General features: G+C 56.4%; 1 protein-coding gene across 4 annotated transcripts in view; it reads left to right on the top strand.

The window, feature by feature from the left end:
* The window catches only part of LOC141545113 (uncharacterized), an 84,826-nt gene that overhangs the window by 41,160 nt on the left and 22,122 nt on the right, over nt 1-21,544 (top strand). For 2 of the 4 annotated variants that reach the window (XM_074272082.1, XM_074272081.1), the window contains exon 2: nt 502-681. In XM_074272082.1, coding sequence (XP_074128183.1) covers nt 502-681 — 180 coding nt within the window. Of the gene's footprint in view, nt 1-501; nt 687-7,838; nt 8,949-21,544 lie in introns of those variants that run through there. The other 2 variants (XR_012482893.1, XM_074272083.1) reach the window with 2 other exon arrangements.

The raw sequence follows: 21,544 nt of genomic DNA, 5'->3' as shown, positions 1-21,544 counted from the left end.
GGGAGCCGTGGCAAGCCTGAGGACCGAGGTCTGGTGCTTGTGGGGGCTGCCATCTTCACTTCAGGAGGACGAGGGGGCTGTGTCCAAGGCCTCCCGAGTCCCTCCCCCTGGGCCATTTCACGTTCTCCCCTGCTCTGCCATCTTCTGTTTTAGGGTCTCCCCCTGCTCTGCCAACCTCAGACTCTGCTGGTCATTCCAGGGGAACCTTGCCCCTCGGGCACTTGGCTTGGCACTCAGAGGAGTGGGCATGCGAAACTTTCTCTGGGCATAGGGGAGCCAGCCATGGTGAGGAGGGAGTCTGGGAGAATCCTTGCAGAGAGGACGCTCCTTCCCTTCACGGCTGTTCAGTGGCCCCAGATCCTTCACAGATGCTGAAAGGAGAGCGAGCGCTGTGCTCAGAGGCCCGTGGCGCACATACTCCCACCAGCCTTTGCAGCCTGCTCTCTGCCCCGATGACCCCTGTAGAGACTGGTCCTTACTCATTCTGTGGGTCTCTTGCAGCTGGCTGAAGCGGCTCCACGTCCGAGAGAATGAGGGCACGCGAACCGACCAAGGGCCTGGGGGGTATTTCCCCGCATCATATCCCACCAGACACGTGGCGTCCTCCCTGGCCCTCAGGGGTGTGCTGTGTGCCAGTTGTCCATGGGCTGCGAGCGTCAGAAAGGGCCACTGGAAAGAGAGGTAAGGTTCTTGTCTGTGTTCTCATTCCGGGGCGTTTGGGTAGGGGCTTGGAGCAGCTACAAGGAAACAAGTGGATACGATGGGCCCCATGGGCCAAAGGATCTAGCCCGGTGTCGTGCACCCAGGCCCAGTGCTTTTGTCCATCTTGGCACTGGAAGCTGCCGTGGGGGCCTCAAAGCGGCTAATGTGGACTCAGGAGCGCCAGGACGCACTAGGGTTCATGGGCCCGGCAGCTTTAGTCCCCCTTGTCCGAAGCCTCTTCTCTGCCCAGTCCCAGAGCCATCAGCCTGGGCTGGGGCAGGCAGGGGTCTGTTCCGTCCGGTCCGGCCAGCAGGGCCACCCTCATGGCTGCTGCGAGTTCTAAGGAAAGAGGAGATTCTTCCACATCTCAGGGTTCTAACGGTTCTATAGGGGAAAATGAGGACCAGCCGTCGGTTAGGTGGAGGGGCGGGACACCAGAAGCCGCGGGCAAACGGGCCGGCCGGCTGTCTCTCACGGGTCATCTTGACCACCCATACAGGCTTTCCTGGAAAGGATGAGGCCGTTTGTCCCTCAGAGCTCTTATGGGACAAGTTTCAAAAGTTGTAGCAGAGGCTGAGGGATGTGCTGGGGATCTCCCCTGCTTCTTGCTTCGCGTCGCCCTGACCCGCTCCTGGCTCTGTTTTTCACAGCCCATCTCTCCCTTCCCCAAATGCACCGCTCAGTTTGGGGCCTTTCATTGGTCTGCCAAATGATGGCCTTGGGATGTGGGGAGTGGGAGAGGCCAGGGGCCAGAGGCACCCCCAAACCCTTAATGCTCAGGCGGCATAAGCCCCTCAAAATGGCTGATTCTGATTTCCCCCCTTTTGTGACACTATTTGGCTGTGGGCATGTGGTGAGTGGGCAGAAGGGGAATCCCAGGTACCCCCTGGGTCCCCTGCGGCCACGTGCAGGCACAGGGCCAGAGGGCGGGAATCGGGGTGCAGAGGGCCGAGGGCCTGACTCAAGCAGCCCTTCTTTGTTCCATCCGGGTTTCTGGCTGCCAGGGAGTTCTAAAGTTCCAGCCCCCCGGGAGAAGTGTCCCGAGGTGCAGATACTTCCTGGAGTGCGGGCACTCAGGCTTTGTCTTTGCTGGGGCACTGAAAGACACAGGGCGGGGGGGATGACTTTCTGCCGGTGACCATCTTCGTGGGCCCTGAGGCAGCGGGGGATTTCCTCCCCATTCGCCCGCTGGTGCCCCTAGCCATCCCCTCTGCCCTCTGAGGCAGGGAGCCAGCCACCTCACGGTCTGTTTTCAGGGCCCTTGACTTGAAGTTCCCCTCCTCCGTTAAGCTGAGGGGGGCCTGGGTGTTGTTGACTGGGGGGCCTCGGCCTTCAGGACATGGGTGGAGAGTGGGGGGAAGGAAATGAGACACTTCCCCTCCATCCCGACCTGGGAATGAGCGAGCGGCCGGGCACATGTGGCAGCGTCTCCCCCTCCCCCGGCATCTGTTTGCCTGGCGCTGGCTGCCAGGCCTGATGCTGGCACGGCGGAGGCCGGTTCTCGGGGCTGTCTCTCCAGTGGGGTGGGCTCCCAGGAACAGACCTCCTCAGTCTCAGCTGCTCTTCAGAGCCTGTTTCCCATCACGCACGGGGCAAACACCCGGGCGGCAGCATTCACATGGAGACTTGAAGGACCGAGACTATAAAGCCTTCTGTGTTAGCGTGCCCGCAGTGCCCCCCCACCCCGTGCGTCTGAGGCTCCCCGCATTGTGGCTGGGCCCACATCCCTTGGGGGCTGCTGGCTCTCCCCCACCACTGTTTGTTCAGGAGAGCAATTAATCTTGCATCCTGATTGCTGGGACCGACCCCGACGAATTTTGGCTTCTCCTGCCCCTGAGACAAAACCAAGCGGGGCTGGATGGACGGAGCCACCCTCGCCAGCTCCATGGCAATGGGGGCTCCCGGGCCGGGGAAAGCTGGAGGGAGGGCTAGTCGGGCGGCCCCGTCTCTGACCCCTGAAGATAGAGAGACAGACACTGCTCTCCAGGGAGTCTGGGTGCTCCCCTGACAAAGTCCTGCAGGAACCATTTGGAAGGTGGGGGGGTCTGTGGTGTGTGTGAGCTTGCGCATGCGCGCGGGCGCGCACTTTGCTCAGCCCTTCTGTTCCATCAGCCCAACACCCATGGCATCTTTCAAAATTCTTGGTGGGCGGGGCCCAGCCAGCCAGCCCCGTGCTTACGTGGGGGCCTGTGCAGCCAGTTCAGAGGGAAGGAGGAGACAAAAGTGTGTTCTTCCCATCCACAGGGCTGGGTGGTGTTCATTTAGCCCGCCTCGGACTCGTGTGCGAACCTGTCGCCCTGGGCTCCCGAGCCGGGCGGAGGCGCTGCCCAGGCTGGCGCTCCCCTCGGCCGGGCTCCGGGCTGCCAGCCTGCCTGAGCTGCCCCTGGCGTTCCGACTGGGAAGCGCTCTGAGCCTGTCCTTCTGAGGCTGATGGGAAGAGTTCTCCGGCTCGCCCGGCCTGCCAAGGCGGAGAGGAGCCCTCCGGCTGGCTTTCTCTTTGATTTTAAGAAAGGAAAGGGTAGCTGCTGCTCTGTGGGTAAGTCCTTTCCCGGGGGTCCGTCTCACTGGAGCTCAGAAGCAAAGCCCTGCTGCCCCGGGTGGGGAGAAAGTCAGGCGACATTGTCAGGAATCGCCCTCGCCCAGGCCCTGCCAAGGTTTCCGAATGCTTCCTGTCGTTCTGTTGTTTAAACCTTAACCGCCTGGTTAGAAAAGCCACCCCCAGTCGAGCCTGCTTTCGTCGGGCGCCGGCCTTGGAGAAGGCCGTGAGAAGGAGCGGGGGCAGGTTCCTCCCCGGGCCCTTCTCTTTCTAGCCTTGGAGCAGATGGGACCCTTTTTTCCCTCCTCCGAGATCCATCAATAGTCTTGGCCCATGTTACCCTTTTGTGTGGCTCTGTTTGGCCAAGGGAGAGAAGAAGGGGTAGATGGCAGCAGCCCGGACCAACCAGCTGGACGGGAGAGCAAAACAGAACTCGGCACGTTGGAAACTAGGCAAACGGCTTCATTTTCTCAGCTACTGGGCCCCAGATGACTTCTGGCTCTACTAGATTGTTTCAGTTTGTCATTTTAAATAACGGCAACTCATTTCTGTAGTTCTTTGAGGTTAAACTTTTTTTTTTTTTTTTTAAAGAAAAGCAAATTCATATCTAGGTATTTTAATATATTGACTTAATTCTTTTAAGGAAAGTTATTACTGATTTTTTTTAAATTGAGCTCTTTTCATGTAGAGAAGCTAGTTGTGTACTAAGATATAGAGATATTTAAATAGAGATAGGAATAGTCCTATCTATGTTTAATCACAGAAATTAGCTGTTCATCAAAGAGGGAATCATAGCAGAAGAGCTCCATCGGACTTAGCATTGATCTAACGAAGCTAGTATTGGGACAACGTCTTCCCCGAGTTTTCGCTGGAGCCACCGATGGGGGCCTTTGTGAGTGGACCTAAATCCCGAAGATGTTTTGATTTAATTGGTAATAACTTTTGAGATCACGGCACACCTTGGTTTTTTCAGTATTATTATTTTTTTTTTTCCCTCTCAATTGCCTCTAGACTTTACCGGAATTTTTTGAGTGGCTTCTAAAGTGTCCAAGTTTGTAATTAAAAAAAAAAAATTGTAGTTTTGCCCATAAAGGAAGACAGGATCACCATATATCCAGCTCCCAGCTCCTCCACATGACTAGTCCAGCGCTTCTGCCCAGAAATAAGCCTTTGTTTTCGGAGTTTCATTGTCACTTTAAGTCAAATGCGATGGTGATTTATAGAAAATCTCTGGTTGGGGACAGAAAGTTTAAAGTTACACTCCCAGGGAAATCTGCCCCAATAAGACTTCTCCGTTTTTCCTTCTGGGGAATATGCTGAGGAAGGCTTTCCGTGGCCAGCTGGCCAGCCCTGCTGGAGACCAGTGTTCTGGGAGGGAGACAGGGAGGGGCTTTTGCTCAGAAAGCAAGTGTCCCGGGTTGGGAGAAACAGCTCCGACCCCTTTGGAGCGAACCCGGTGGGTTCCAGAGATGTGCGTGTACAGGAAGGAGAGCGAATGTTCCCTCCCTTCATATTTCTCTGGATTGCACATTGCCCATATGTTCCAAAGGCACTGAGGCCGGACACAGCTAATGCAAAATTTTGAAACCCCACCAACTTTCTGGTTGGATATATATAGATACTGAGAATATTAGAATTATAGAGGGGGCATTTTTTGAGCACATTTGTGATTTCACTGGTGTAGGGAACTCCCAGTGAGGGAACCCCCTCAGCCAAGTGCAGATCAGTACTTAACCCAAGTGCTTAATAAATGCTTATTGATTGATAGCCAATCAAATGGTAATTTATAGAACTTCATCTTACTCTACTACATTAAAAAAAAATTTGTGCAGAGGAAAAAATTAATTCTCTCTCCTTTCCCAAGTCAATATTTTCTACTAGGCTTAATGCCAGAATAGTATACTGAGGCAGGGTGTCCCATATGCTTTATTTTGCTAACTAGCTGATGCCATATGATTGCCCCAGTCTAACTCTTAGTTTTAAACTTGAACAATGAAGAAAGAAATCGGGGTTAAACGTGGAATAATTTTTTTTTTAGTCTCTAAACGATTCTTCATCAGTCTAATGATCACCTTTCTTGATGGCAGACAGTCCTTGCCAGTTGTGTGTGCGTGCATGTGTGTGCATGTGCATGTGTGTGCGTGTGCATATGTGTGTGTATATAAAGAGAATTCTGGGCAGCGCCTTCTCTGAGCTCTCCTTTCTATATAAAGTGAACTCCCAGCCTGAAATGGTACATTCTCACAGCACAGATGGGCCAGTCTGTCATTAGGACTGTCTGTTACTTGTTGGGACACCGAGCATATTTCTGGTGCAGAATCAACAATTTCTAAGAACCCAGGTCAAAATAAACAAGTGATATTTGCTGATTAAAATAGCCTTCTTAAATGAACTTTTCATTCCCTCCACCCCTAAGCCCATGCTGTTTGGGAGATGGGAGGAGGACACCTCCAGCTATGCCATTTGGGGATTTGGATCTCCAGCCTGCCACAATCAAGGCCCTCCACCATTTTAAATTTGCATCTGGTCTTTTGAATCTTCTTTTGTGACGTCAGCTGGGTGTTGAAATACTCTTTGGGTTTTTAGGATTGGGAAGACATTTATAAGCCATGGAATGCTTTCCCGGTTCTGTCGTGATTTTTGGTAAAAGCCATTTGGAGACCTTGAACAAAGAAAGCAGGCTATAGATATTTGGGTTGAAATAGGGGTCGCCTGATACTCCCCTTCAAAAATTGAATGGGTGAACAGCAGAAAGTTGCATTGGTTTTTAAAAATTATCTCAAAAAGAAGTTTTTTTTTTAAGCATAATTTTTATATTAAAACTTCTGACGACAAAGCAGCTGTTCCGCTTTTGTCGGTTTTCATCTGCCTCCCAGGGGTGTTGGGAGGTTCGAATGAGAGATTCATTGTAAAGTTCTTAGTCTGGTATCTGGCACATAGTAGGCACTATATAATCATTAGCTATTATTATTATTCCCAACTCTCAGCATATATATTAGGCACTTAATAATTGCCATTGATCAGGTTTGCATATAGCTATTTTTGGTAGATCCATAATTGTGAGATGAGAGTCTTTTTTCCCCTCCCAGTTTCACATCAGTTTAGAGCTGAGAGTCCTTTGTGCTTTTCTTAATTCTGTATTCATCCTCCGAAACTGAATTACTACCCCTCTGCGCCCAGCTGGTTTACTATAACCAGGAGTGAGTCTGAGCTTTTTACAGAAAGGTCTGTATCACCTATAATAGGGGCTCACGCTCATCTTCCCAAGATGTAGTGGAGCAGTGATTATTTTTTGGGTTATTATTTCTTTTTCTTTTTTTGTATTTGTTTGAGAAATGCCTCGATGTCAGCAGGAAACATTAGAAATTTGGGGAAAGGGATGCGAATCCCCAGTGTCTCTTATTATCTCATCTCTGCCCCCCCTCCGCCCCCAATTGCTTTAGAGCCATCTCCCATCTGGGCTGTTCAGTGTCTTGCATGCCATCCACATTCGCATGGGCTCCTTCTCGGGGCTGTTCAGGAGCACACTTCAGAGGTGCCGTTTGCCCTCCGAATGGGCCGATGTGGGGAAAGCCCCAAATGACTGTGTTTTCAGAGTTCATTGGGGTGGGAGGGGAGCCCATTTTCAGTCTCAGCTCCAGATAGCTGAAACCCCATAGCCCTCAGCGTGTGCAGGAAAGAGTGAGCGAGCCCCCAGCGAGACTTCGGCGGCACCTCTTGCCCAAACAAGGCCGTTGAGGCCTTTGATGTTCAGTGGGTGTGTCTCTCCATGCTCAGCGCCATCTTGTATGCATCCACGGGCACACATAGGCACGCTGGCAGGGATGGATGTGTATCTGGGCAGTCCTATTGCTCCCTTCCACCTGGGCCCGTTCTCGGCGAGCCGGCGCTCCAGGGCTCTCGTTCCCATTGTCTGCCCTCGTCTGACTGGCTCCGGTTGGTCTTTGGCCCCCAACACGGGGCAGACAGCCTGAGAGGAGCCCTTTTGCCTCCCGCCCTTTTTCAGGGGCGCTAGGGCCACTTTCCGAGGAGCTCATGCTGCAGATCGTCCCCTTGCTTCCAAGCCCTCTGAGCTTGCAGGCTGGGGTTGAAGGCGCCCCTCCCCATCGGTGCTGGCTGGGGGGTGGGAGGGAGGTTGAGGCTAGGCTGGTGACAAGGAGAGCCTGGGGGACTTGCTTCTCTGGCACCGTTCGATCATGGTCGCTCCGGGAATCCCGGGCAGCGGGCCAGGAAGAGGACGCCATTTTGCACACTTGAGATGGAAAGCCAGAGACTAGGGAACGAGACCCAGAGGAAGGAAATCGTGGGGGTTTTAAAAGCTGGCGGTGAGTTTAGGGCTTCCTAGATTTAAAGCCAGAAAGAATCTTCCAGGCCACAGAGCCCAAGCCCTGCATTTTACAGCCAGGGAAACTGAGGCTTCCAAAAGGCAGAGGCTCACCCACAGTAGCCCGGTAAAGAGAGAGGCAGGGTGCTCTCCAGACTGCTGGCCTCCATTTCCAAATTTTCCCATAGAGTGTGTGTGAAAGGGGAGGGCAAGAGAGGAGATGAGGGCGGAATCCAGACCCATGATTTCATCTGTGTGAGGAACACTCTGTTATAGGAACTTCCTCCCCTGATGCTGTCTCTGCTAGTCCGAGAGAGCTGCCTGCCAGGAGCACAGAGCCCCGCTCGTTCCGTCCAGGACCCAGTCCTCTCCCACTCCACTATTCTAACGCTCAGGTGAAGGGAGAAGACAATCAAACAACCTTCTGGCCGTTTTTTGTTGAGAAAATCGGGGGCTGAAAGGGAAGCCACGGGCTAGTCCTGGTCTTGGCTTCTTTCTGTGCACCAGCAAGGCCCTGGGAGAGGCAGATGGGCCCGGACCGTCTCCGAATGCCCCTCCGCCACGGGCGCTTCGGCCGCCATCCCCCCACCCCTTTTTTCGGTCGTGGCATCTCCGACCTGGAAAGGCTCCTCAGCAAGTGGCACCTCGCCCAAGGTTTCTCAGGCAGGAAGTTTTGGAAGTAGGAGTCACGCCCAGGGCCTTCGGTTCTAGACTCCTCCCAGGCTTCTTTTTCCAGCTGTGGGATCCTCCAGAATCATTTGGAAGGTGAGATGGACAGTGAGGCAGCCCTTAGCCTCTCGTGCTGGGCAGCCAAGGAAAGTGAGCGCCTGCAAAGTGGCGGGACTTGGGCCCAGTCGCACGCAAGGGGAAGACCCGGTCCTACAGCCCGCTCCCCCAAGGCAAAGTCCTGCATGGCTTGGATTCAGCCTCGTAAACTTCTTTGACTTGGGAGCCAAAAGTCTAAGGAGGGAGTTGGCAACACCGCGGGAGAGTGGCTGGGCTCCTGAGCAAGCACATGTCAGTGTGTGCCCTCACGTGTGCGTGCACATGTGTGTGCATGTGCCTTCGTCTGCGTGTGCAGTCCGTGAGTGCACACGTGTGCATGTGCGTGTGTATGGAGGCGGGGGCGTTCAGGCGAGTGTGTGCGCGCCCTTAGATGCGTGTGAATGCATCCACACATGTGTGATGGGAGTCTGAAATGTTTGTCATCAGCAATCAGTGACGTTGAGAAAGAGCCCTGGCCTTTATTTTGTTGTGTACCTGCCCCCTAGGGGAGGGGTCAGGGGAAGGAGGGGAAAAGTTGGAACAGAAGTTTTTGCAAGGGTCAAAGTTGAAAAATTACCCATGCATATGCTCTGTCAATAAAAAGCTATAAAAAAAAGAAAATATATTGTTAAAAGAATTCCCTGGAACATCCATACGTTCCACCACATTTGCCCGGTGACTGTACGTTGAAATGAATTCATTTTGCCATAGGGCATCCTCCCACTCTCCTTCCCTCCTTCAGTGTCCCTCGCAGAGCCTTTGTTTCTCCTTTGTGCTCCCCACTGGAACAGGCTCCAGCTTTCTTTGCTTCACAGTATTTTATCAGGATCCTCCCCGATTTCTTTGTTTTTCTCATACTTGTCCGTCTTAACGGCATTAGACGACTCCGTTAAGTGACTGCGTCACAATTTATTCCACCTTTGCTCCATGGTTGGACATTTAGGTGATTTCCAAGGTTCCGTGATTGCTGATGGCTCTGTCTGGAAAATCTTTGCACGGCTATCGCTCTCTGGGTTAAATTGTTGTTAATGTTTTTGCCGCACTTTGGCATTTTTTAGCTCTTTGAATACTCTGCCTGTGACTTCTTGATCTCATCTTTGGCCCCTGGCAGGTCAGAGGAGCCACACGAGGCAGAGAAGGCAGCGGATGTGCGTGCTCACACGCATGCACACACACACGTGCGGTTCTGTGCACACACATGTGTATCTGCTCACATGGGAGGAAAGTAGCTGTTTTCCCCAAAGTCTTCTTAAACTTTTTCATTCGTGGCCCCCTTTTTGCCCCAGAACTTTTTTCATGACCCTGGACATATGGGCCTATAAAGCAGGTTTATAAATCAAACATTTGCTGGTAATAATCATAATTTCATGACCCCCACATTCAGTTGTGAGAACTGCAAACCACAGTTTAAAAAGCCAGGGTCTAGACCAGCAAATGTCCTGAGAAAAGGGCGGCCAGCTAGGAAATGAGTAACAATGAAAGGTCCCACCTAGGCTGGGACCAAAACCCATCTGGAAACTGCCGAGAGACGGGCCGGTCTGGTGTGGGGCGTGTTGTAACCCTTGGTGTTTCCGTTCTCTGAGCGGGGGTCTCCAGAGCCTCTCTGTCCAGAAGGGGATTCCCAGGGAATGTGCCGGGCGGGGGTTCCAGAGGGGTTCCGGAATCATGGAGGCCTAGCTTCAGATCATGCTTCAGTTGCTGTGTGACATGGCTTGTTTGAACCTCAGTTCCTTTGCCTGTAAAATGGGGATATTACCCATTCTCCTTTGCCAGAGACCCAGTAACCGGAGCTGGCGGACTCTGGAGTGCTCAAAATGGCGGTCGTCGTTTCCCTCGGGGAATGCCTGCTGGCCCAGCTGCAAGGGCCCTGGGAGCCAAGGACAGCCCCCCCCCCCCACAGAAGTTTGGTCTTTGTCTGCTGTTTGTGGGTGGGTGCTGGCGCAACAAAGGGAGAGTGAAGTGAAACAGTAGGCAGAGGGTAACAATGGGTAACCACGTAGCCTCCGTCCTGCCCTCGGCCCCTCCCCCTGCCCCCGCTCTCCCTCCCTCGGCTCCCCGTGGCTGGCGTGGGAGCGCCCTCCTGCCCGGCCGCCCCCTCCCACTGCTTAGTGCTTTACTTTGTGTCGCTCACTGAACCTTCCCAGCTTTCCCTGAAGCCGGTCTCCTTCCTCATGGCCCAGGAGGTGACCTCCCAGCTGGTCCTGACGGGAGACGGGCCGGAGGTCAGGCGGCCGGCGGCGGGACGGCGACGATCCGCTCTCAGTCATCGCCCGTTGGAGCCCGTGCCCTCTAAGAAAAGCCTCTCGGTTTGGGCGTCTCTTGGACTTCCCTCAGGTTCCCCTGGGAAATCGGGTGCTCGGGGGAGGGGCGGGCCTGTCCCACCGTCGGGGTCCGTCCAGATTGGCCAGCACGAGAGCCTCCTCCTGGGACCGCTCCAAGCGCAGCGTCGTCCCCCTCGCCCCGGATTCCCAGGTGGGGTTCTCCAAGGACTGGCTGCTCTGGGGACTTAGGGTCGTCACCTGGGGCCCGCTGGGATGAGCTGCCTCGGAGTCCAGGGCTCCTCCCATCCAGGAAGCTGCCTCGCGCCCAGCCCGGTACTCCAGCCCCGAGATGGGGAGAAGGAGGACCCCGCGAGGGGGCGAGGAGGGGGCCAGAGCTGGAATCTCGGCCGCCGCTGTGTGTCTGGGGCCAAGTGCACTCCCCTCTCTGAGCCGGTTTCTTAAAGGGCAGACTGCGCCCTGCTGTCTGGCTCCTGCCGCTGCGCCTGGGGGCACGAATGTTTTCCACGCCTCACCTTTTCCGTCTGTGTGTGAGTGCCCGGTGAGGCGGGGGGGCGCCAGCCTCTGCCCTCTGCGGGGCGGGAGGCGTGCGGACCTGCACTCACCTCGGAGGATCCCTGGCGGCTTTTCTAATAACACTAAGTGCGGGCAGCGGCTCCCGGCGCTTTAGGGCTCACACAGAAGCCACCTGCGCGCTGTGTCCTTCAGGTCCCCAGCAGCTGGGGTTACCCCCATTTTACAGCCGAGGAGACCGACAGCCGAGCTGGCTGCCTTAGGCTCCTGCAGCTGGATCGGACCCGGGTTCAACTACAAGCGCTTGGCCAGGGAGCCGCCCGGCTCTGTCTAGGATGGGGCGTCAGAGGGTCACGGAAAAGCCCTGGGTGCCATCGGTTTCTGTGGTGCAGGGGGGAGGCGCACATCCCGCCGGGACAGGATCCCCGTAGGATGCGCCATCTCGTTTCCCCTCCCTCCGCCTCAGTTTCCTCATTTGTAAGACTGAATCCAGCAGCTGCTGTAACCGAGAATGGGCTCCCCATCTTAAAATAAAGCTTTATCAGATAGAGAGTGGATGGATTTGCCCGACGAGGTTCTTGATTCTGTATTCTAAGTATGGGCCGGAGGCAGCTAAGTGAGGCAGTGATAAGAGAGGAGTTTGAATCCTACCTCGCATACCTTCCTTTCTGGATCACCCTGGACAGATGAAAAAAAAACCTCTCAGCCTCAGTTTTCTCATCCACAAAATGGGATAATAACAGTACCTAGCTCATGAGGTTACTGAGGATCAAATGAGACAAGAGTCTCAAGGGCCTTGCAAATTTAAAATGTGATATAAATGCTAGTTATTTTTGATTATTATTGTCGATAGTAACATTATGCTCCACTGTACCTCAGCCGGGGCGGATTTCCTAGCCTTTTGTGTACACCGGAGTAAAAAGGTGGCTGAGCGTGGTCTCGGGAGGGGAGTCCTCTCACCCACAAGTCTCTGGGGCTCGTCAGGCCCTCCCTACGCCAGCGTCCAGAGCTGAAATTGGGACCCTGGGGAGTCCGGTTCCATAGGGCTTTAAATGCCCAGCTCTGGGGCATTTGCTCCGTAGGTACTAGGGAGCCTCGGAGGCTTCCGAGCAGCAGCAGGTGAGGGACTGTCCGAGGCAGGGAGAGGGGCGTATGGGAGCTGGTATTTTTTGCACCGTCAGAAAGAAGTTGCAGAAGGTGGAGGAGGTAGCCCGAGTCCGGCATGCGGCGGGGCTGTCAGGGCTGCGAGGGAGCTGGTCAGGTGGGGCTCCTCGGCGTTTGACTCTTGTTCCGGCCGGCAAGGGGGCGGTGGGGAGACTGGGAAACTTGCTGATGTGAGTCATCTGGAATGTGCTTCAAAGTGCTTAACGGGGCCTCCGGAGCTTGGGAATTTGGGCAGAAAACCAGAGTCGCCTTTTTCAAAAGGGCGGCCCGTCCTCTGGGGAATGACCAGAAACCTCCCGGTGACCTGGGCAGCGGCGAGTCCCAGAATCCTCCCGGAAGTGATTCCAGGGGCTGGGAAATGAAGTGATGTGGCAGCAATAATGAACTTGGGCTGGGTCTAGAACCGCCCCTTGTAGGAACCCTGAATGTCAAGGCCAGCCCAGAGCACGGGCCCGGGGGTCCTCAGGGTATCTTCACAACAAAGGCTGTCCCGTCTCTGACATGTTGAAATTTATAAAGAACAACTCCGGTAGCCACCCTGCGGTGGAGGGGGCGCTGATGCTCTTGTCCCAGTTTGATAGAAAAGGATAATGGAGGTCAGAGTGCTGAAGGAAGCTGCCCACCGTCTCGCAGTCATCGCGTGGCAGAGACGTAGTCACGTACCGGGGGGAGAACCTGGGATTTGGAGGCGGGACATCCCAGATCTCCCCGGGATCTGGCCAACTCCTCCCCCCCTCTGTGCCTCAGTTTCCCTTTCTGTAAATGGAGAGGGCTGGAGCCAATGCTGTCTAGTTCTGACCCTGGAGGGGTGAGAAGGAGGGAGGCCCAGGAAGCCAAGGGCCCCACAAACAGCCTTCTCTGGGGACTGAGCAGCTTGGAAAATGGGGGTTGGCTCATAAAAGCATGGGAACCAAAATGCCCCCACGCCAGAGGCTCCTCTTTGTTCTGGGTGGGCGGAGCGCTCGTCTGCAGGCTGGTAAGGCTACAGTGACGACGGCCAATACTCATCCGGGCTTGGTTTTGTTTAAAGGAACCGACCCAGAAGTTCGGGGCTGTCCCTGTAGGGCACTGCCCCCTCCACTCCCCTCTTATCCAGACGTTCCCAGCTGCTAACATTGGACTTTCTGCCTTAGAACCCTGGCCAAGGCACTTCTGCCCTCTAGGGGTTCTGGGAGTGCTGCCCTCCGGGGATGCAGGGGATATCAGGACCCGCAGATGATGAGCCAAGTGCTTTGTAAACATCCAAGTCCAGCATGTGTGGGGCCTTTAGGACGCTTCTGGTGATCGCGACCTCGTGCCTCCATGTGACCTTGGACAGCTCCCTTGTCCTCTTCAGTTTGCTGGCGGATCCCCCAAGGCCGCCACGTAAGGGAGAGGGGCTTACTGGGTTCTTGCTTGTGTATCGCCAGCGCCCGCTGGGGCCCGGCATACAGTAAGTGCTTAGTAAATGCTTATTTGCCTTCCGACTTGCTGCTCTAGGGCCATCTGGCTTCAGCCCCTTTGAGAAGCGTTCAGGGGACGGGCCCTGGCTTCCAATACCTGCTCCGTGGATGACTGGCTGTACGCTCTTGGCCAAGTCCCCGTCTCACTGTGGTCACTGTGGCAGGGCTGGGAACAGCAGACAAAGGGTACCTGTCCCTGCTTCTCGCAAGGGGTCGTTTTGGGGGTGCCGGTAGCGAGGGGCCATGGGGCCGGAGATCTCGCCTCATGTCTGGGGTTCCCCCCGAGATTGCACTCCCTGTCTCCCCGTGCGCCTCTCGTGCTGAATCTCTGGGGTTCAGCCGCGCTCCCTGACTTCCCAGAGACGTGTGTCGGGCTTGCCTGTGGTTGTCCCCCACCCTCCACGGACCGGGCCTCTATCCCTCTCATCCTGGAGCTCTCTGGCACATCCCATAAACCAGATAAATCCCCCTAGACTCCCCAGATTCTGGAGAAAACTCTCCTCTGGGCCAAAGGCTCCCTGGCAAGGCGTGGCCCGCTGGTCTGACCACGGGCACGGACGGCCACGTCATCACTGCCACGGACCCGAGCTCGAGAAGTGTCTGAGACCCCCCCCCGGGAGCAGCAGGAGGAGACCCGAGAGTCCATCCTGGAGGCCCCCCCAGGAGGCGGTGATGAGCCGGAATGAATAACGGGTATAAAAAACTAAGCCGAGAGCGCTTCCTATGGGCCAAGCCCTGGGCATACAGAGCCCCAGAGAGTATTCCTCGAGTCACAAGAAGCATTTAGTAAGTGCCTGCTGTATGCTCTGTGCAGAAGGAAAGCAATCCCCGCATCTCCTGCCCTGAATGCAGCCATATCAGCAGGCTTTGAGTGCTCGGCTCCTGCGTCCCCCAGACACCGGGGAGAGACCGGCCGCTGTCACAGGGTGGCGAGGTCGGATCCCCAAGCCTACCCTTCTCGGCTGGGTGACCCCAGGCAAATGCATAGGCCTCTCTGAACCTCAGCTCCCTCCCTGGAGGCACAGCCCCACGGCTGCTCTCAGGAAGTCCTCAGGAAAGTCCACAAATAGGAGTCTGCTATCCCACTGGTCTCGGCCCCCAGGGAAGTGCTCACATGTTGCTCGTGGGAGGAGTTCTGAGTTCTGGGCTCAGAAAAGCTGGGTTCAGGACTAGCCTCGGACAGGCGGCTGCTGTTCCCCGAGCCTCAGTTTCCGCCTGTGGACAGTGGGCACAGATGGGGCATTTGTGGCGACGGGCTTTGCCCAAGGAACGGCATCCGTTTTGGAGCAGCCACGAGGCGCCACGAGGTCCAGATGAGGGGGAGCTCTGGCTCCCTGGCTCCCGTTAAAAGCCGCAGACACACAGCTTACAGGAGCCTCTGGCGACTCCCCCGACAGCCTCCTCATCTCCTACAGAAAGAGGCGGGGTTCCCAAGGCTTCCTGGGGCCAGAGATGGCCCCAACGCTCCAGGTGCCTCATGCTTTTTCTTTTCTTTTTTTCCCTGAGGCCGGGGTTAAGTGACTTGCCCAGGCCCTCACAGCTGGGAAGCGTTATGTCTGAGGGCAGATTTGAACTCGGGTCCTGCTGCCTTCAGGACTGGTGCTCCATCCACTGCGCCCCCTAGCTGCCTAGTTTTCCAAGGCTCACAAGAGGGGAAAGGAGGAGGTAATTTCAGTTGCAAGGGCCAATGGAAGCTTGCTTCCCGGAGTGGGCCGAGTGGCGCTCCCTGATCTTTTCCTGGCAGCAGCATCCGCCACTTCCCGAGGCTCCACGTCTCTCTTCTGGAGATCTGAGCATCCCAGATGGAAGGCGTCGCGGGCTCTCAGCTCGAAGGGAGCCTGGGAATCCCGCGGTGGGGGGCCGGCCTTCTCCTGGCTGAGGAGACCCCCCCGTCCGGCCTTTGCTGGGGTCCCCCGTGAGGGCAGACCCCCCACCGTGGAGCCGGGGACCTGCGAAAGGCTCGGCAAGCTTCTCCTTCCCCAGGCCCTGGTTCGCTTCTTCGGGCTTGTCACGGGTTGCTCTCCCTTCCGCTCCCGGGGCTGAGCCACACGGAGGAAGGGGGTTGGACCCCGGCGGGCTCGCCTTGCCGCTCTGTTCGGCTGGGTCTTACCCGAGATTCTCAGTTCTTCTGAGCTTTGGGTCTCTGGCAAATGTCGTGGCCACCTTTGTGAGCTGGGGCACCTGAAGGCCAGGAAGAGGGGGCTGAAGCCCCGGGGGCTTCTGCTTCCGGGCTCCCAATGGCCACTTTTCTTTCCGGGAGACCGGGCAGCAGACCCGAGCAAAGTAAGGCAGACGGGAGAAGCGCGCCTTGTCCTTGCTAGTAATTGTCTTGAGAATGGGTGTGAAAGCATCGGGAACGTCTTTTACCCACAATCGTAGTCTGGAAAGGACGGAACCTGCCATGTGCTCCCCATTCCCTCCGCACTCCATGTAAAAACAAAACAAAACTGCAGGATTCCCAGGGTATGGACCGGTGTGCACAGCGGGGGCTGCGTGAGGGCCGGGGCTCAGGCCCTGGCGAATGTCGGCACAAGGAGGGGCGTTTCCTCAGGAAAAAGGGCAAGAAAACGAAGGCGAGGGAGGTCAGGGGATAGTCTCTGACTTCAGAGGGACGCATTGAGCGGCGAGGGAGGAGCTGGCTCCGGACTGCCCACTGGAGTCCTCCTGCTGCCCCAGGGACACTCGGAGCCCTGCTGGACAGTCCCGAGGGCAGAATTGGGCCTGGGGGGGACTGGAGAATCCCGCTGGGAGGCCCCCACGTGTACGTTATAAGATACATGTATGTCCTGTGAACTCGGGGGTCCCTGCGTGTGTCTCACAGGAAAGGTCACTCGCACCCTGAGCTGCTCCTGGTCCTCGCTCCCCCAGCCCCAAAATGGCCTTCCCGGCTTTCTGTGAGGGGGGTCCCTGGGGACTTCTGGAGGCTGGTGATCTTAGCTGGCGTTACAGCTCGGGGGCGGGAGACTGCCTTGGAGCCGGGTCGGAGCTGGGCTCAGGGCCTCAGCCTCCCTTGGGAGTCCTCGGCAAGCCGGCCTGGGAAGAAGGCGGCGCCATCTTGGTTACCCGTAGTTGACGGTTGCGGGGAGTCAGAGAGATGGAGGGACTGGGCCACGGTCACCCTGGTGCTTTGGCAGAGCTGGCTCTCCTCCCCTTCTGGCTAGCTCGTAGCTTCCACTGACGTGGCCTTGGCTAGCTAGCACTCCCTGGTTCCTCGTTTTTTGGTCCAGGAAACGATAAGATGGGGTACGATGCGCTTTTTTTTCTTGTGAAAAGAGTACTCTGTTAATTGTCATTTCAGCAGTGTTGTTTTTCCAGACTGATGAAGGTTAATGTTATAGCATGTCAGGGCCGGGAAGGGGCTTAGAACGGGGGATGTCGGAGCCGGGAGGGGGCTTAGAACGGGGGACGGCAGAGCCGGGAGGGGGCTTAGCACAGGGGACGGCGGAGCCGGGAGGGGGCTTAGAACGGGAGACAGCGGAGACAGGAGGGGGCTTAGAAGGGGGGATATCGGAGCCGGGAGGGGGCTTAGAACGGGGGACGGCGGAGCCGGGAGGGGGCTTAGCACGGGGGACGGCAGAGCCGGGAGGGGGCTTAGCACAGGGGACGGCGGAGCCAGGAGGGGGCTTAGAACGGGGGATGGCGGAGCCGGGAAGGGGCTTAGAACGGGGGGATATTGGAGCCGGGAGGGGGCTTAGAACGGGGGACGGCGGAGCACAGGGGAGGGCCTTCGGACACAGAATGGTAGAGCCGAGGACCAGCCTTAGAGAACTCCTTCCCCCACATCCCATCCTCATCCATGGAGAGTAATGGCTCCCTAAAGCTCCCGGGGCACCCCCTGCCCTCTCCACGGCTGGCCCAGTTAGTCCTGACAGATGCCGCTAATCGGCTCAGGGGCCGAATCTGAGAAGGAGGCCGTTGGGAGCTGAATGTTGGAGCGAGGCCCGAGGGGTGAGAAGAGCTTTGGTTTCTAAGGTGATTAATGTTGGTGCTGACATAAGGCCCAGCTCCTTGATCTTGGGGATTACGCCTCCCATCCGAGTCAGTGCGGGCGAGAGCAAGCCCCCATAGTCGGCCGCTAGCTCAAGACGGGGCTTCATGCTTAGCCCGGGGGAGAATCGGTGGGTCAGTTAGTCTGCCTCCCGGACAGCTGGGTGGAACAGGAGGAGCCCCCGCCACCGAGGGCTCAGTTTCCCCATCTGTAAGAAGGTGGCGCAGGATGGTCTGCGGGTCCCCCTGACACTTGGCCTCCGAGCTGTGGCCCACTGCACGGGATATTAGGGCCTCTGGCCCTGGTTTCCTCTGCTTTAAAGTGGGGATAATAAGCCTTGCATGAATAATTAATAATAATCATAAGCCAGTGCCTTAGCTCTGCAAAGTGCTTTCCATCAGTTATCTGACTAGAACCTCGCAACTGCCCTCCCGGGCACTGACATCTCGCCGCTAATGGGGAGCCGGCCAGAATCAGGGTGCGCCCCGGGGGAAGGGGGGAGGGGCAACGGCCGTGCGGCCCCTAAAGCTCACCCGCGAGGAGATCCCGTGCTGGGAAAGCGCTCTCTGCCAATGGCCGACCCCGCTTAGGACGAGCCCAGCCCGCTTTCTCTGTGTGCAGGCCGGGCATAGAAACACCCGTCCCGAAGTCGGCGAGTTCTTCCCATCCAGAAGACGGGAGGCGCTCCCCTACCTCTGTGCGCCTCAGTTTCCCCTTCCACTTCAATAACGCTGTACTACGTGCCCTATGTAGGTCAGAAACTGTACTAGGCACAGGGGAGACAACAAAAATGGCTCCTGCCGTGAAAGGCTTGCAGGCCGCCCCCATCTCTGACTCCTGGGGGTCCATGATTTCTAGCAACATCCCACAAACCACCCCAAGATGTTGGTGGTCCAAGAAGCCGCATCTTTGGGAGGGGGGGTGCAGGATGAGCTTTGGGGTCCTCGGGAGCCAGAGGCAGTTGGGATAGTGTCCAACTTTGGGCTGACCCCTCCCAGCCGATGGCGGCCTTGGGGAATCCTGCCTCCCCGATTGGCTCGTTCCTTCCGGCATAATGAAGGGTCTGAGTCCTCCCTGGCCCAACCAGTGCTCCTCCCCTCACGTTCAGGGGGTCAGAAGGCCTTTAAAGAGAGGGAGGCCGGCTGAGGAGGAAATGTCCCCAGAAGGATCTTAGACACTAGCCGTGAAACAGGCTCGGCTTTCGTCCGCATCCCCTCCCCTGCCGCTTCTCCCTCCCCACGTCCTCAGAGGGACAGGCCTTCCCCTCCCGTTGAGGGAAAGCTCCGTGAGGGCCAGATCTGGACCAGATCAAACTGTCTTCCCGGGGAGCCCTGTAGAGCCCCTGGGGACACCCAGGACGGTGACCTGTGGGCGTTTTTGTATTTTGCTTCCTATCGGGGACGGGCCACCCCGCCCAGAAGAGGCATCCTCGGCTGCACGGGCCTATTACAGAGTTCGGATGACCCAGAGAGCCACGCTCATTTAGTGGGGGGGGCCCTCGCTCCTCCTCCGCTTTCTGAGCCAGAGCCGACCAAGAAACCAGGCCTTCCCCGCTCCAGTCAGAGGCCCGCGAGCTGGCGATCCTGCCCGGCCCATGCGGATGCCCCCGAGCGTCCCCAGCAGCCGGCCGCGCCTCCTTACCGGACCACTAGCTGCGAGGGGGGAACATCTGGTTTGGTGTTTCTCCGCGCATCTGGCTGGCTGGAACCCGGGCCACCCTTCTCTGCAATCTGTTTTCCATCCCTCGGGGCCTCGGGCAGCAAAACAAAACAACAAAAACGGAGGCGGGATCAGATTCCTTTCCCCAATTTTTTTTGCTCATAAATCGAGGCCGTGGCTGGCCTGGAGTTTAGAGCAGGACTTCCTAAACTCTTTCCACTCGCTGCCCCTCAGGGACACTGAGGGCAGAGATACACAAGATGGGAACACAGGTCCCGACAATCCAGCCCAATGTGGGGGTGTGAGCCCCAGCGTAAGAGACTTTGGATTACAAGAAGGCGAAGGCTCAGTTCTCACTCCAGGGAATCCTAGGCTGTGATCCACAGTGACTGTGCGAGGGTCAGGGCTGGTGAGGAGGTGACCGGGCATCCGTCCTGCCGGAAGTGATCAGTCGAGGTCTTGGACGTAACTAGGCTAGGGCATCCGGGACCCTGGCCCAGGGCACCAGAATTTAGAGGGTACAAGGAGAAGGTAAGTGTACTGCCTTAGCGTCACTGAAACCGCTGTAATTGTAACTTATTCCCCTTTGGGCTCAAGTGATTTCTCTTATTTCTTGTTATTTTAAGAAAGGAAAGCTTGATTTAAGAGAACAATCTGTGCTACTCACTTCTTGCTGCTTGCCCTGGTTGCCCCAAATTGCTAGGTAGGCCTCGGGGAGTCACGAATGGCTGTTTCTGCTCCTCTGAGTCCCTGCTGCGAGGTAGAGAAATACCCGGGAATCTGAGGATCCAAGGGGCCCAAGGGGCTCCAAAGGAGTGAGCGCGATTTCCAGCTGACCGGGCAGGGATGCCCTCGGGCAGGGAGCTCCTCAAACCTCTGCTTGGGGGCCCTCGGGACACTGGCAAGTCTTCCGGCGGCTCCTCCCCATCAGGGTCATCCCCAGTGAATGCTGGAGTCCTCCGAGGAAGAGATGAGGAGCAGGGGAGAGACCCCGGGGCACGGGCCTCCGATTGCGTCCTCTCGGCTGAGAGGGCAGAACCGCCCAGAGCTCGCTAGAGAAGCCGAGCCCTTTTTCTGGGCGATTTCCAGGCTTTATTCTTTCCTGGAAATGGGGTTTGGGGGAGGAGGGGCCAAGCTTGCTCACGTGACTGGCCAGTTCCATTTCTTTTCTCTTTTCTTGTTCATTCTCCCTCAATAGTTTAGTTGCAGTTGTTGTAGATAGTGCTTTTCCCTTGGTTCTGCCAGCTTCTCTCCACATCTGTTAGTCCAGCTCTTCCTCTTCTCTTGTCTGTTGTTCACCACTTCGTGCCCTACAAGCGACCCAGCCATTTCTCAATGGAGAGCCAGCTACTTTGTTTCCAGGACCCCCCCCCCTCCCCTCCCCCCCCCCCCCCCCCCGTGTGTGTGTGTCTCTCTCTCTGTCTCTCTGTGTCTCTCTATCTCTCTCTGTCTCTGTCTCTCTCTCTCTGTCTCTCTCTCTCTCTCTCTGTCTCTCTCTCTCTCTCTCTGTCTCTCTGTCTCTCTCTCTCTCTCTCTGTCTCTCTCTCTCTCTCTCTCTCTCTGTCTCTCTGTCTCTCTCTCTCTCTCTCTGTCTCTGTCTCTCTCTGTCTCTCTGTCTCTGTCTCTCTCTCTGTCTCTCTGTCTCTCTGTCTCTCTCTCTCTCTCTCTTGGCTCTCTCTCTCTCTCTCTCTCTCTCTCTCTCTCTCTCTCTCTCTGTCTCTCTGTCTCTCTCTCTCTGTCTCTGTCTGTCTCTCTCTCTGTCTCTCTGTCTCTGTCTCTCTCTCTGTCTCTCTCTCTCTGTCTCTCTGCCTCTGTCTCTCTGTCTCTCTCTCTCCCCCCTCCTTGGAGCCCACACCTGATAGGGAGATTTCTATGCCCAAGGTATATCGGAGTCTCCTTTCTTTGCACAATTCTAAAATGTTATCTAGGCACCGGATCAATCCACACTCCACCAGGCATGCGATTGTTTGCTGGTGTTTCCACGCCGGGATTGGATTTTTTTCCAGTGACTTGCACCAGTTTTCCACTTAACTCTCAGTTTGGAAACACCATTAGCTGGGGGATCTATTTTAATTCCAAGGGAAGTTGGGGCTGCAGGGCAGAGCCTCCGGCCGATGGACGGTGCGGGAGCACAGAGCCGGGCTCAGAAGGCCCCGATGTGACTCCCAGCTC

Source organism: Sminthopsis crassicaudata, chromosome 5 (genome assembly GCF_048593235.1).
Source record: "Sminthopsis crassicaudata isolate SCR6 chromosome 5, ASM4859323v1, whole genome shotgun sequence".
In the NCBI taxonomy this organism is placed as follows: Eukaryota; Metazoa; Chordata; class Mammalia; order Dasyuromorphia; family Dasyuridae; genus Sminthopsis; species Sminthopsis crassicaudata.
The sequence above is the reverse complement of the archived record's forward strand: the minus strand, read 5'-3'. Positions and strand labels throughout refer to the sequence as shown.